This window comes from Capra hircus, chromosome 3, assembly GCF_001704415.2.
Source record: "Capra hircus breed San Clemente chromosome 3, ASM170441v1, whole genome shotgun sequence".
Classification (NCBI taxonomy): domain Eukaryota; kingdom Metazoa; phylum Chordata; class Mammalia; order Artiodactyla; family Bovidae; genus Capra; species Capra hircus.
Genome location: NC_030810.1, coordinates 89,025,606 through 89,041,499, shown reverse-complemented (window position 1 = coordinate 89,041,499; position 15,894 = coordinate 89,025,606). Strand labels below are relative to the sequence as shown.

Here is a 15,894-nt window from a genome sequence, read left to right as displayed (position 1 = left end):
GCTGGGCTGGAGTACTCAGCTCTGTCCTTGGAGGTGGCTCCCACTCTGAACTCTCCTCGGGTCTTTTCCAAAGGGGCCCTTGGGGTATCTCGACTCACAGCTGCAGGGAAGCCGGAGCGGGCGGTGAGAAGCTGAGTGGACCAGCGGGGCCATTCTAGCCGCTGGCTGTGGCCGACGTGGGAGAGCGGAAGGAAATGTATGTTTTTTCGGGACTCTCCTGGTCGGCGTTGGAAACGCGGCAGCAGACTCTCAGCTCCGTCCCGCGGCGGTCGGCTTCTCAGACCCACGCGGGATCCTGGGGAGCGACCGTGAAGGGAGCGCGGGCATCTGAGCTTGGAAATGTCACCGAAACACAGGGTTCGGACCGGGTTTTCACCCGCCTGTGCCTCTTCTTCCTTTTCTCTAGCCAGCAGCTACCGCTGCCCAGCTTCATCCAAAGAGGGCACTCGGGGCTAGGCCGAAAAACCTAGATAAGGTCCACTGTAGCTGAGAACCCGGGGTTAAGTGGAGGCCATCCCATTAGACTCCGCAGTCTTCACTTCTAAGGATGTTCCTGGCTAACCTCCCTCCTCTTTCTCTCTCACCTCCATAGTAAGCAGAGGTGGCGCTCTTTGTTGGCAAGGATCGGAATGGCCGAAGCTTGTGCCTTCTCTCTTTGCTCCGTTTCTCGCGTCTTTACACGGTTGTCTCACTCGGACCCTCCTAAATTCTGCCTGGGGCAAACTTTCCGCGTTAAATACCTTGAAACAACAAGTCTCTAATAGAGCTAATTACTCTCGTGCCCTACAACACGCCCCCCCCCCTCCCGCAACCCGGGCCAGGCAGGGTGGCACGGTGCCTGGGCACAAGGTAGGAACTGCAGCCCCAACACGCACGGAGCCTGGTGTTGGGGGTCCAGGGTTCGGCTGGGAGGAGCGCCCGGGTCGGCCTACGGGCCCTTCTCAGATTCATCTGCGGCACCTCCACCGCCCAGGGCCTGGCTGGAGCTCGCACAGCTCCGGTGCTTGGGCCGCGTCTGTTGAATAGAATCGTGGCATCTTTGAGTTTCCTCTGCCTTTTCCGACTTAACAGAGAGCTTCGCAAGTGGCCAGAGCAAGAATTAGGATAACTGGGAGAGAGCACACGGACCTCCACCCCCGCCCACACTATTGAAAACAGCCCCTATTTCATGACCCTATTTTATGTTTTCATAAAGAATCATCACCTGAAATCACAGTGCCTTTTTTTTTTAACCTGTTTGTCTTATTCCATTCCGTCCCGCCGCCCCATGTTTGTTCTTAAGGCTAGAGAGCTTGCGCGTCTTATTCAGTATCCGCACGGAGACCTCCAACCCTCTCCGGAGTACTAAGTAGAGCCTACTTTGCTTCGGGTTAAATACGTGAATGGACCGAGCATCGGCTCCTCCGCTCCCGGGGTAAGGAGTGGACGGGGAGGACCCTACACTAGGAGGTCAGGTAGGCCCACACTTCCCAAGTCCATTTTTTTGAACAGTTCAGAATTCAAAAGAGCTGCCGAGTGTCATTTGGGGTGGAGGGTGTTCCTTTTCTGATCAGAGTTTGGGAAACTGGGTTGACACTGAGGCACTCAGCTTCTTCCGAGACTGGTACCCAATGCCCATCCCTAAGACTGGGCGCTCTCTGTTGGGGGGAGGGTCACGTAATTTGTTGGGGGACGTCGGTACAGTCTGGCGTGACGATACCCCCCTCCGCTGCGCAGGCCAGGGGCCAGGTAGGCGTCGCCTGTGCTAGCTTAGGCCCCCAGGAGCGGAGGTCTCCGCCTAGTGCACACACACCCGCCCCAGGGTCCACCCACGGTCGCCCAGCCCGCGCCCCCTGTGCGCTCTCCTCATTGGCTGAAGGCGTCCCCCTGAGTTCTCATAGGCTGTCCCACTTTTCCCTCCGCCCCCAGCACGGACCGCGCGCAGCTAGCGGAGGGGAAGTGGCTCCAAGTCCAGACCTGGGAGCAGAGCCTCCGCTCAGCGCTGCGAGAGGCGCGGAGCGCAGGGTGTTTGGAGCGCGGGTTCAGTGGGATCAGTGATCCCACCTCGGGACTTTCTCGTGGAGCCGAGCCCGGCCAATGGGCGCATAAGGTAGAAGAGCAGGGAAATGGACTGCTATTTACGCCGCCTCAAACAGGAGCTGGTAAGAGCGGAGCAGGCGCCGGGTTGCGGGAAGGCTGCTCCGCCCCGACGGGTACCTACCTGGCCGGGGCGGAGGAGGTCCGGAGAGGAGAGGAGGGGACGCTGCTAGCAGGCGGAGCACGGGACCTGTCCTGAGGGAAAAGGGCCGCGAGCAAACTTGTGTGAGAGGGAGGCAGTCAGGAGCCAGTGAGAGGGACCGAGAGCCAGGCCAGTCCCGACCGAAGTGCGTCCTGAGATCCCGAGGAAGCAAAGAGGGCGCAACCGGGACGCGGATGCCCGGCCGCGGGAGCCGCACGGGGCCGCGGGGAGCCGGGAGGAGGGTGCGCGGCCCCAACCCTGTCCGGGGCAGGAGGTCGGCCGGGGACTGCTTGCTCGAGGGGAGCTGGCACCGCCGCCCCCACCCCCACCCCCCAGCCCTGGCGGCCGGGCTTGGCAGGGCTGGCGCGGCTGCGGGGGCAGGCCCGGCCGGCTGTCTGCCTGGGCTTGCCTGCCAGCGGGGAGGGGGCTGGCAGCTGGACCCGCGGGGGAGGGCCCGGCGCGGGAGGAGGGGCGCCGCCTGGCAGCTCGCGAGCGGGAGAGCGGAGGCCCAGCCAGATGTCAGGTCTGGGCTTGGGGAGTGCGGAGCGAGCGTGCGGAGGACTGGCTGCGGGGGCTAGAAGTGGCACCGTCTGGGGGAGTGGGGAGCGAGGATGGAAATCGCGCAAGCCGGGAGAGGGGCGCCCCGCTGAAACTCCGTTGTGGGGCGGTACGTTGCTTCTCACCGACTTTCTATCCCACCCCCTCACACCTGCCACCTCTCTTGTTCTTTCCACCACCAGAATTCAGATAGATATTACGGACGTCCCCGCACCTGGGCCCCCACGCCCATCCCTGTCAAGCAGGCTCTCCTGGGGCTTTGCCTCCGTCTCTTTCTGTCCCTTTTAGTCTGTTTCTCTTGGAGTCGACCTTTTTTCGGTCTCACTTTTCTCCCGTCCCTTTTCTTCTTACTCTTCAGAGCCAGGGGCATCCAGGCTCACGACAACAGACCTGGATCCAGAAAGTGTCAGCCCGTGCTCTCCAGAGTCCCGGACAGCCTCTGCCACTCTCCACACTGAGGAGGGAGCTTGGCAGTTGTGTCAGGGGCCAGCTTGGGGAGGAGGGGGAGCTTACAGCAGCAGGTGTCCCTTTTGATTCTTCTGGGTCAAGTGGCCCAGGCACTCTTCCTGTCTGTCCCACTCCATTTCTCTGGGACTTCCTCCTGAAGCCCTTTTTGTGGTGACACACTCAGATGGGAACCTTATGCAGAGGACTGCTTCTTAGATGAGGGACAGAAGAGTCTCCATCATGTCCCTTCCCATATTCATTTTCTCATGCTTTCCATGTCAGTTTGGGATGGCTGGTCCCAGCCCACACAGACACAATTCTGACTTTTCCCGTTCATTTGTCCAATACCAGAGAGAAAAGTCAAGGTCACCAAGAGGATGTCTAAAGTCCAAGACTCAAGTCAAGAAAAGAATAACAGAATCCTCTTTTTTTTGCTTGGAATCTGGGACCACACCACCCACCTCAGGATCTGCCTTAATAGAGGGTTTGTGGGTGTTCCTGGCATGGGCTTGAATTTTAAAATCCCACTGATTTGCATTTTTTAGAGCACCCTAGGTGGGAGGTGGTGAGGGGAGGAAGACAGCTTGTGGATGCCAGGAGAATAAAAGAGGCAACAGGAATCTGAACAGAGCTGAGCTCCAGGTCTTGATTTGCACCCTCTCCTGCCAAGGACTTGAGCCCCAGTCTCCGGGAGGAGGAAGGGGAGAGGCTGAAGTCACCCAACTCCCCATTAGCTTTCATTTGGCCCTTTGTCTGAGCAGCTTCAGCCTTTGCCTCTCTTGGAGAGGAAGCCAAATGCCTGGCCTGGGGCCCAGAATGACACTCAGATGGGAGAGCTCTGCACCCTCCTCCACCCGTGGTGTTCCGCCCTCTCCCCAGTGCCAGTTTGCCCAGAAAGGAGACCAAGTAGAGTGACAGGCAGAGCTATCAGAGTCTTGTTCACTCCCTGACGCCTCAGCCCAGGGCTTAGGTAACAGAGCCAAATCGCAGTTCCTCTGTTTTCCCAATGGGAGTGAAGGAGAAAGTGGAGCTATTAGCTCAGGCTCAGCCTTTTGGCTCCTCTAAGGATTTTGGGGTTCGAATTCAATGCAGCTTGGTCGTGGCTGGGTTAGGAAGGTCTGTGATGGCGCGGGAAAGGCTTATATTTAGTATGTGTGATGAACTTAAAGTGTGTGTGTGTGTGTGTATGTGTGTGTGAGTGTGTTCATCTCAGGCAGAATCTTCCTCTCCCACCCAGGAGGGACTGTGTGTTGCTTGGCTTTGCCTTAACTTAGTGTGTGCCCAAGAATGGCACTCACCTAATACTAGTCAAGTTCTACGTTCATTTATGCCATTAAATCCCCTTTAAGAAACATACGTCCTGAAGACTCTGGGTTAAAGCTGCTGGAAAAGGAAACATGAAGAATAAATTGTGAAATTATCTTTGTCGAGGGTGTTCTGAGCTCCTCTCTTGCATCCTGGCCCTGCCCTTGGCCCGGAAGATCTAGACAAGAAGAGTGTGTTCCTGCAAAACCAAAGTAGCAGAATTTCCCAATTTTCTGAGGCAGAAAATTTGCATTGTAACAAGTGAGCTCTGGAGGGAGGCTGAGGCCTGGGGGATTCTGGCTTAGTTAGGTTGATGTCTATAGGACTAGCCCTTTCCCCCTGTTCAGAAGAGGATGGGGATCTGGTTTCAGGGCTGAAATGCAGCAGGAGAGTAGCAGCAGCTGACACACGTCTTCATTAGGGTGAGAGGGTCAGGCTGTAACTATTCAGTACGGAATATATCTCTCCCCACTCCAGCAGCCAAAGAGGGGCCCTGCCTGAACACAGGCCTTGGACCCAGCTGTTTCTTACATGCTGCTCCCTTGAGGGCACCCAACAAATGGGGTAGACTCAGGCACACAGAGGAAGCAGATACAAGATGCTCACAGGGTGTCGCTCATGAGTTCAGATCAGTGTAGAAGAGTAAATAGAGTGCATAATGGGTGAGTCAAGTATAGTCAGGCCGGGAAGGCTTCCTGGAGGAGGAGGAAGTTGATAAAGTCAGCTTCTGGAATGTCAGTCCTAGCTAAGGCATGGTGAAGCAGCAGGGAGACTTCTCTCAGGCCAGGAAGGAACTTCTAGGAAAACTTATTCCTAGAAGGCAGTTGTCTGGCCACTAGTGGCCACAAGTTTAGGAGGTTCTGGTACATGGAGGAGGACCAGAGCATAAAGACAGAATAAGGAGGAGATAAGAAGGTGATAGAGCAGATACATTTAAGAACAGCCTCCAGCCCTTGGGGCAAAAGAGCAAACTTCCTGAGGCAGAAAACCGCTTCTGCAAAGGATCTCATAGTGTGATCGCCCTTGATGGTTAGATCTAGGGTGAGATGACTTTGGACTAGACTATGTGGGGTGGTGTGCTCAGTGGGAAGAGCGTGGAGCACAGGGTTTGGGGTCTCCAGGTCCAACTGAACTCAAATCCTGGCTCTGTGTGACCCTAGAAGATTACTTGGCATCTCTGTGCCTTGGCTTTCTCATCTGTAAAATGTCTTTTTTAAAAAAATACCTACTTTAGGGACTTCTCTGTGGTCCAGGGGTTAAGACTGTGTGCTTCCACTGCAGTGGGTATGTAGTCAATCTCTGATCAAGGAATTAAGATCCCAAGAAATGAAGGTAATATAAAAATAAAAACAGTATACCTACTGTGTAGAGCTACTGTGAAGATTATGTCACGTGCCTCCCCTGCTGTGTGTCCCTAGCATATGACACAGTACCTGATGTGCTGCAGGCACTTGGTACCCTCACCGTGATGAACTAATCAGACTGGTATGCGTGTGTCTTTCATTCTCAGAACACACTTACTGAGTTCCTACTATGTTTAAAGCACTTTGCCAGGCACTAGTACTGTGGCTACAAATATAAACAGACACTGATCTTGCCTTCTGAGAACTTACAGTTTAATAGGAGTGATAATAATAACATATTACTGTTAATATAATTATTAACTGTTAATATCAGTTCACAAGTTTTGATATGGTATGCCAGATAGCTCATGTATTATGTCAGTTGCCAGAGCAGCCCTGAGAAGTTGTAGTTCTGTTGTTCCCATTTGATAAATGAGACATGGAGAGGTGAAGTGACTTGGCCGCAGTATAGGGCTGATAGGTGGCAGAGCTAGGATTCAAACCCAGCCAGTCTAACTGCAGATCTCACACTCAGAGCTAGCATATGCATGCAGGTCTCATGCACAGAAATAGAGGATACGTGCTTGATGAGAGGCATGCATTCAGTGCTCTGAGAGAGAGAGAGTCCCTCCAGCTAGCAGATCAGGGAAGGCTTCATGGAAGAGGTGACATTTGAATCAGACCTTGAGGGATAAATAGGGACAGGAACAGGAGAAAAACAGCATTTCAGGCAGAGGATGAAGTGATGTGACCAAAAGATGCAGAGATGGAAAGCATAGGGGTGTTTGAAGACTGTCTAGAGGGGAGGTTTGAAGACTCACGTGAGTTTGGCTAGAAAATAGGGCAGGGCTGAAAGAGCTGTTGAGAGCAGACTACTGTAGTGGTGGTGGGGGTCAGGGGGTTGAATGCCATGCTAAAGAGTCTGATCTTTTCCTTATGTGAACAGATCAGAGCAGTGTGATTAGAGTAATTAGAGATGTACCTTGGGATCTAGCAGGTGGTAGGGGGTGGAAATGGCAGGAGAGGGAGGAAATTGAGGCAGGAAGATGAGTTAGAAGGTTACTACAAGAGTCCATGCAGTGGAGTATGAAGACCCAAACCAGAAAGGAGGAAAGGAAGATAGCTTTTTGGGTTTCCTTGGATGCCCAAGGAATTGGGTTGATTGGCTGCAGTGGAGAGGGGCTAAAGCTGGACAGGGGGAAAGTGAGGCTGGGAGCTGAGCTCCCTACAGGGGCAAGACTGGGCTCCTCTCTCAGTCTGCCTGCCTCTTGCCCAGGCACATGGCCCCCCAGTAGATTGTTCATTTGGAAAGTGGGCTCATGCATTTCACACCCGTCCCTCCTCCAGCTCTTGGCACAGTTTCTGCTTTACCTTCCTGTTGAGAGTTCCAGCCAAGAGCAGCGGGTTGTGAAGGTCCCTATTCACTGAGCTGCAGAATGGGCCACTTGGCAAAAGTGGGGCTTTTCCCGTTTCCGGCCCTGAACCCCCTTCTAGCTTCCAGAGGGGTTGAAAGGAACTGTGTGGGGATCTTGTGAGTAATGGCGGTGGGGGGAGCGAAGCAGGGCACAGTGCCAGGTCTATGGGCAAAGCTGGAGCCTGTGTCAAAGGATTCTGGCTGAGCTGGGAGAGGGCGTGAGATGGATAGATGCAGGGCACAGCTGTGGGATCAGTCAGGGGCCTAGGAGAGGGCTTGGGAAGGTTGCCGAGGATGCTGGTGTTACATTTTCCCATCCTGACTCCTCCCACACCACAAAAGGCCCAGCAAGTGCCAAGGAGTGGGGGGAGCTGTCCACGGACAGCTGACACCACACTACGCTTTGAGCGCTCAGGGCTGGAGGGCTGGGATGGTGGGGTTTGGCCTCCCAGCAGCATCTTCCCCTTCAGCCCCAGGCAAGCAGTTCCTCTTTTCCTCTTTCAGATGAGTCAGTAAAGAGATGCCTTCCGTGAAAATGAACTGAATTGGGTCTTGGAGTTCCTCCAAGACTTCGTCCTCTTCCTCCCTGTGTGATGATAAAATTGCCCTTACACATTGCACTGATAGTGCTGGTTTCTTCTCCCAACAATCCCACGAGGCTGCGAACTCAGGGATTATGATGACATGGAAAGCTCTGGCCAGGCGTGGCATCCAGTCCTCCCCCTAATCCACCTTGGAACCTCATTCTATGGATCAATGTTTCCACTGGAGGTGCTCAAGATATCAGGAGATACTCAGCTGAAAACTTAGTTTTAAATAGAGAGAGAAAGTGTTACCATCTATTTATGGAAAGTGATATACGTTTCATATAAATTTCCATATAAAAACATTTATTCACATGAACAGATTAAAGTATTAAATAGGAGCCTAGGTCATTTATAGATATGAAGAAATCATGACGGAAAGTCTAGGGGATTGTGTTCGGGCAAACACTGAGGGAGAAAACAAACCTCCCAGATCCCAAGTTTCCTAATCCGTTAGGTGGGGATAACTCCACCTGCCTTGACAGCCTCCTAGTAATTGTGGTCACGGTCACGTAGAAGACAGAGCAAGTGCTGCACGCAGGCAAGGGGTTATCATTTTACACTCAGACCAAAGTACAAAAGGTTGGTGAGTCCGTGTCATGTTGAGTGGCCGAGTCAGTCAGCTGGAGCACCCAGGTCCCCACAGGACTGCATGGGGCTCCTTGCACACACTGGGGTGCCCTGCAGGCATCCAGCTCTGACCCAGGGAGGAAGCCAGGGCCGGTTTAGACTGCAGCGGGACAGACTAAAGTTTGAAAAGAAAGAAATTTTTAGAGGAAGTGCTGGGGGCGGGAGATGGACTGTGGGGGTGGTGTGGATGCGAGGAGGCGGTGAGACCTTTCTCAGAAAGGATTCACACAGGATACACTTGTCATGGGTATTGTGCTGGGTGGGGGAGCAGGCTACCTCTGTGCATGTGTGCATACACGTGTGTACAGGCATGTACAAGTGTGTGTGAGCTGACCGTCTTGCAACTTTTCCAGGGCTTCCCAGGGTGGCTCAGTGGTAAAGGATCCGCCTGCCAATGCTGGAAATGCAAGTGACCCAGGTTTGATCCCTGGGTCAGAAACATCCCTTAGAGGAGGAAATGGCAACCCACTCCAGTACTCTTGCCTGGAGAATCCCATGGACAGAGGAGCCTGGCGGGCTACAGTTCAAGGGTTCACAAAGAGTCGGACACGACTGGGTACACACATGCATGTGACTTCTCTGCCTGAGCCCTGGGGGAGTCAGGTGTGATTCGGCAGCGGGAGGCCAGAGAGGAGCTCAGCACCTGCAGCCTGGAGATGGGGACTGGCTGTTCATTGCTAGCTCAGGATTCTCTCAGACTCGGCCCCTTTCTTTTACAGCCACCCAGCACCGCTCTCTCTTGTCGCTCTTCGGCAAGAGACACCCTGGGATCCGATCACGTCCCACGCTCTGGGGAAGACAGCAGCCTGCCCTCTGGCTCTTTCTCCTTGGGTGACATCACTCCCCTGGGGCTGCTGGGAACAGCAGCTCGCCTCCCAGTCAGGCCCCAGCGGATGCTCTGACCTCCCCGACGCCCCCTGGCCTCCTTGTTTCCCAGACTCGGCCTTCCTTCTTCCATTCTCAGCCCCGACAGCTGCCTCTTGCCCTCCAATGTCAGCGCTCCATGGCCAGCTGACTGAGTCCGGCTGGACAGTGGGCAGGGGGCTGCTGAGGCTTCCCTTTCCTTCCCCCCTCCTTCCTCTGTGTGGGGCCAGGGTGGGAGAAGGGACTGGACAAGACGTTTCTCCTTGATCAGGCCAGTTAGATCGGGCCACTGTTACTACTGTGTGTTAAGGTTCACTGAGGAAGAAAACGGCGGAAGTTCTTAGGAAGTCTTAAAGTAAGAAAACAGCCACACATAAACACACATTACATCATGCCATCTGTTCAAAGCTGGACCAGGAAGGAGCTCAGAAATTAAAAGACAGACTTTAAATAGCCTGACCAGATTACATGGCAGAGCTGGGATTTGAACCCTGTTCCGTCTGTCTCCAGTACCCAAGATCTTAACCAGAAGACTATCGTTTTCCATAGGGCTGTAACTTCAGCTCTTATTTACTTAAATGGGGTCTCTTTTTAATGGGCAGCCCTGAGTTCATACTTTACCCACACATTCATTCTCACTGGAAAAAAAAGGTACAAAATGTCAGAGTTATTTCTTAAGGATTTTTCCATACTGGAAGAAATTGAATGGGGTCATTTCATTCCTCCCACCGCCTCTGATCTGGACTGTGTTCAGCCTTCTGGAAGGAAGCCTGCGAGCTCCGACTCCGTGCCTCTTGGTGAAATGAAACCTTGAGAAACGTCCCTGACTCTTTCTCCCTGGGTAGTGACTGATGTCTGAGGACAGCAAGCAATCCAGGAGGGGTGACTCGGGGGTACTCCATGGTTCAGAGGTGCTGGCTGGGTTCTGGGGTAACACACTGGTGTGCAGACCTCAGTCTCTGCCCCCAAGAAGTAGATGCTCAATGAGTGTTTCATGAACAACGCAGCACTCATACGCACAGAAGAGCCGGGGCGGTTCTGAGAGGGGTGAGCATTTCAAGTGTCACGGAAGAGGTTCTGATGAGAGCTTGGGGTGTATATGGGAGCAGATTATGCTTCTGAGGGTTGGTGGTCTGGGGTTTGGTGGCCAGAAGGCCGGCGAGGAGGCCCCTGCTGCACTGCAGAGAGTAGGACAGATGTGCGGCATCCGGGGCCAGGAGCCGGGGAGGAGAAGCCAAACTTGACCCCAAGGCTCCAGGCTGGGGTGAGTGTACAAGGGAGGGGACAAAAATAGGAGAGTCAGAGCAGCGGTCTGCCGGGAAGGGACCCTAAGGAGTTTGGTTCAGGGCTTAGAGTCTCCTGACTCTGCTCTGGGTCTCCAGCTGTGGCCAAGCTGCCCCCCAAAGGAAGGAGTCAGGAAGGTGGCAGGCACAGGAGACAGCACGAGGCTGCCTGCACACGCGGGCCACACCACAGCCTGTGTCTCCAGCTGCTGAGCCACCGCTCAGACGGAGCATGCTTCCCAGCAGCCTGGCAGACCCCGGGATCTCAGGCCTGACCACCACTTCTTGCTCTTTCTTGGGCGAGGTGCTGAGTGTGGGCAGTTCTTTACTCAGCCAAGGCCTCTTTGGCTTCAGGGATGGTCAGTCCTCCATGGTCCGTTAGCACTGCTGGCTCTGGAGAGCCTGGCCACCAGGGAAGCCTGGCCAGGGCCCCTAACCCCTACCAAAGCCAAAGTTGGCAGGGGCGGGTCTGACCCCAAAGCACCAGAGGGTCAGCTGCCAGCACAGTGCTGCAGAGCCTCTGTGCTCCCCTCTGAGCCCCTCCAGCCCTGCACCCCATGGGCTGAGCCCTGTGCCTTAGGACAAGGCTGGGAGGTAAAATGATCCCTGCAGGTCTCCAGGGGGCTTAAGAAACAGATGGTCCCCTCACATGAGGTTTGCTGTTGTAACTTGAGCAGATCTGGAGAGGGAGCAGGCAGGACCAAGGCAGCTTGGGCCCCGGGGTCGGGAACCTTGTGAATGTTATCAGACGCAACATCCCCTGCCCAGCCTCCAAACTGGGCCCTCACCCAAGTCAGTCTCTCAGCCCCTTCCAGCTGGCACCTGGGGCTCGGGCCTTAGACACTCACAACGGGGCTGGGGACCCTGTCCCCACTCTTGGCGAGGGCAGTGTAGCCAATTGGGCCAAGAAGACAGGAAGAGCGCTGGAGCCAAGTCAGAGCAGCTGAGAGAGGACAGGTGTTTGGAGGGCGAGAAGGGCTGGGCAGAGCTGAGCAGCGTGCGTGCATGCTCAGTTGCTCGGTCGTGTCCAGCCCTTTGTGACCCCATGTCCTGCAGCCTACCAGGCTCCTCTGTCCATGGAATTTTCCAAGCAAGAGAGTGGGGCGCCATCCCTTCTCCAGGGATCTTCCCGACCCAGGGATTGAACCCTTGTCTCCTGCATTAGCAGGCAGTTTCTTTACCACTGTGCCACTTGGGAAGCCCCCGAGCTGGGCAGAGGGCTCAGCAAACAGAAGCTTCCTGGCTCCTTATCTCTCTCCTGACCAGCCAAATGTGAACAGCAGTGAAATGAAACCCCAGGCCTACTCTCTGAGCTCCTCCGCTTCCCCTAACGTTCCTCTCAACCCTCTTCCACTGCCCAGCCCTCCCGAGGTGGTGCTAGCATTGGGAGTAAGATGTCCTGGGTTTGAATCCCAGCAACATGAGCTGGATGACCTTAGGCAAGTTATTTCAGACTGCGTTGTGATTAATGCATCTGTTAACATGAGAATTATAATACCAACTTCCTAGGGCTTATATAAAGATGAAACAAGATGGTGTGCACAAAATACTTAGCTCAAGTCCTGTTCACAGTAACTGCTCACAAACTGTTATTGTCATCGTCATCCTTGTCTCGTGGAGGCTAAAGAGAAGTAGGCAGAGACATAGAGGACACAGATGGACACAGAAGGTTTTGTACCCTCACACTGATCTCGGCCCCACCTCTTACTATCTATGTCATCTTGAGCAAGTTACTTATGTGCCTCAGTTTCCTCATCTGTAAAATAGGAACAGTATTAGTCACTACTGGCTCAGACGGTAAAGTGTCTGCCTGCAATGCAGGAGACCCAAGTTTGATCCCTGGGTTGGGAAAATCCCCTGGAGAAGGAAATGTCAACCCACTCCAGTATTCTTGCTTGGAAAAATCCCATGGACGGAGGAGCCTGGTGGGCTACAGTCCATGGGGTCGCAAAGAGTCGGACACGACTGAACGATTTCACTTTCACATAGAGTGGGCTTCCTGGTGGCTCAGACAATAAAGAATCTGCCTGCAGTACAGGAGACCTGGGTTTGATCCCTGGGTTGGGAAGATCCCCTGGAGAAGGAAATGGCAACCCACTCCAGTATTCTTGCCCAGAGAATCACATGGACAGAGGATCCTGGCAGACTACAGTCCATGGGGTCGCAAAGAGTCGGACGTGACTGAGCAACGAACACTTTTCATGGAGTAGTTGGAGAGATTAAATTTCGATTAATTTATACATATGCATATATGTATACCTATATGTAGCTTAGGACAGTGCCTGCCTTAGCAAGTCAGCTGCCAGTAATATTATTTCCTTAATCCAGCCATATCTGTGTTAAAACTCCTCCTCTCCCGGTCCTGATCTGCACTATCTAGGCCATACAGAGGCGAGGTCAGCGGCAGGCTGGAGTGATCCTGGAGGTGTATATTTGGGGAGCAACCCTTCCCCTGGCTCACGGGCCCTGTGCTCTCTCCCCTGCAGATGTCCATGAAGGAAGTGGGTGATGGCTTGCAGGATCAGATGAACTGTATGATGGGGGCGCTGCAAGAACTGAAGCTCCTGCAGGTGCAGACGGCCCTGGAGCAGCTGGAGATCTCTGGAGGGGGTCCTGCCCCAGGTTCTCCCGAAAGCCCCCGGACACAGCTCGAGCCCCCTCAGTGGGAGGGCGGCAGAGGTCCTGTCAGACCTGGGGCCTGCTCCCCCTCCAACCAAGCTTCTCTTGGCAGCACCAGCAGCGCCAAGTTTCCGTCGCATAGGAGTGTGTGTGGGAGGGAGCTGGCCACCCCGCCCAGGACACCACTGCCAGAGCCCCAGACCTGTGCCCAGCAGGGGCCAGAGGTGGCAGAACCCGATGACTGGACCTCCACATTGATGTCCCGGGGCCGGAATCGACAGCCTCTGGTGTTAGGCGACAACGTTTTTGCGGACTTGGTGGGCAACTGGCTGGACTTGCCAGAACTGGAGAAGGGTGGCGAGAAGGGTGAGACAGAGGAGGCGGGAGAGCCCAAAGGAGGGAGGGGCCAGCCTCGGGAGCTGGGCCGCAGATTCGCCCTGACAGCAAACATCTTCAGGAAGTTCTTGCGTAGCGTGAGGCCTGACCGCGACCGGCTGCTGAAGGAGAAACCAGGCTGGGTGACACCCACGGCCTCTGAGCCCCGAGCTGGACGCTCCCAGAAGGTCAAGAAGCGGAGCCATTCCAAGGGCTCTGGACATTGCCCCTTCCCAGGTGCCTCGGAGCCCAGAAGAGGGGAGAATGCTTCCACCGGCTGCCCCAAGGTCCTGGAATCCTCACCCTCTGGCTTTGATATTAACACAGCTGTTTGGGTCTGAATCCTAGAGACAGAAATGTGACTGAACCCCAAAGGGCCAGGTCCCAGTGCTGGGCCCCTGGGAAAGAGGCCAGGCGGGGTCCCTTCCCCCAAGGCAGGACGAAGAGGAAGCAAGAGGGTCTGGAGCTGGGTTGACAGGCCTGTAGTTGGGAGAGGCGGCAGGCGCTGGCTGGCGGGGGAGGGCAGAGCTCCTGGACAGAGAGAGAGAAAGAGAGAGAGAGAGAGAGAGAGAGAGAGAGAGAGAGAGAGAGAGAGAGAGAGAGAGACACTCTGTGTGTGTGTGTGTGTGTGTGTGTGTGTGTGTGTGTGTGTGTTTCTACCGGGCTGGAGGTAACAGCAGGGGGAGGGCCTGAGGGAAGAGACCAGGAAATCCATCTGACATTCCTTCACTGCCCCCAAAGACCTCACTTGAACATTCTGCATGGATCTGGCATTGGGGCCTCAGGTTCCCCAGAGGTGCCGCCAATAAAGACCTTGTTTCTCGTGTCCCCAGGCTCGTGTGCTTCCTTGGCAAAGCACTGCTCCAGGCACAGGTATTAAAGCCCAGCCCTCCTGGGAGTGGGAGCAGAGCAGCAAATTCCCAACCCACTGCCTTCTGTTGCCTTTGAGATTTCAGCCCATCCCCAGACCCTGGGCCACAGCTGAATAAGGAGTGTGTGTATAAGGAGTGCATGGGGAAGCCCACGCCTTTCCACAAGCACAGGAAAGAAAGCCAGTATTTGTATAGCGTGCTAAATGTTTGGAATCCTTTTCATATCCATGATCTCCCTTGTAAATGGGCAAGAAAGGCAGGTAATATTCCCAATTTCCAGATGAGGAAGCAAGCCTGGATATGCTGTCCCATCCAAGGAAGGGCTGCAGGCAGTGGCTGACTAAAGAGCAGATGCTGGGCTCTAGAACTCCACATACTCCTTCCGCAACACCCTGTTCCTGGGGCAAAACCCCCACCCTGGGCACCAGAACCTGTAAATTCACCAGCAAGGTGAGGGTGAGCCAAGAAGAAATGCACACTCAGGCTTCATCTTCCCCTCATCCAGAACAATCCGCGGTGGGGGGACAGCGGCTCCGCTCCAGCACCGAGGCTGCACCTATAGCCTTGCTGGGCACGTGGCCCGGAGAGCCTGCTGCCAGATCCAGGGCCCGCCCACTTGGGTGGGGAACACCCACGGGCTGGGCAAAGACAATGTGGGTCCCTGTTTGGGCCGAGCCTGCCCAGGAGGGCACTCCCTTCCTCCTCCTTCGCCTTCTCCTGGCTGAACTCCCCTCTGCCTGATGGGGGTGGGGGGCGACAGCTGCAATTAGAGGCAAGCTGCCTTCCTGCCCTCAGAGCATTTAATAGCAAACTGTGGAGGATAAAAAGGCTCTTCCTGAATCCTGGACCCCCAGGGGAGAGATGGAGGGAGGGGGCTTAGCGTGAGCAGCCCCACAGCTCTAGTTGGGAGGTGGTTCGGGTCATCCTCAAATTCCCACGCAATCACATGGTAGATGTATAGTTCTGGCTGGTGGAAGCTACAAGAGGAAAGGTACTTCTCCCTCTCCTTCCCCGCCTTTTTTTTTTAGAGCTGGCTATTTGCCAGGCAGTGGTACACGTGTCTTCAAACTTCAAACTAACCCTAGAAGGTATTGTTAATACCTGGTCATTCAATGGAGGCTCTCAGGAGTCATGTAAGCTGGCCATATCAGATTACTAGCAAATGAAAGAACCAGGATTTGATCCAGGGCTGACTGGATCCAAAACCCCTGTCCTCTCCTCTTTTATCCTTGGAGTTTGCCAGCCAAGCTAGCCCCTTCTGAAGGAGCAAGCCCCCACCCATCCTTTCTGTCTCCACAGAGATCCGAAATCCAACCTAGGTGAAGGCTCATTGGCCGTGGCTGCTTCGGGCGGTGGAGGGTGGTGTGTGTGTAGAGATTCCA

At 54.6% G+C, this 15,894-nt stretch overlaps 1 protein-coding gene across 2 annotated transcripts; it reads left to right on the top strand.

Moving 5' to 3' along the window:
• FAM212B (family with sequence similarity 212 member B) lies at positions 1,922-14,466 on the top strand. 2 transcript variants are annotated; one of them, XM_018045913.1, is made up of 2 exons: positions 1,922-2,089; positions 13,133-14,466. In XM_018045913.1, the coding sequence occupies exon 2, from the start codon at positions 13,133-13,135 to the stop codon at positions 13,979-13,981; it is 849 nt and encodes a 282-aa protein (XP_017901402.1). In that variant the 5' UTR covers positions 1,922-2,089; the 3' UTR covers positions 13,982-14,466. The 2 variants fall into 2 exon arrangements, with proteins under 2 accessions (XP_017901402.1, XP_005677946.2); XM_005677889.3 differs by having other exon boundaries at positions 1,922-2,141.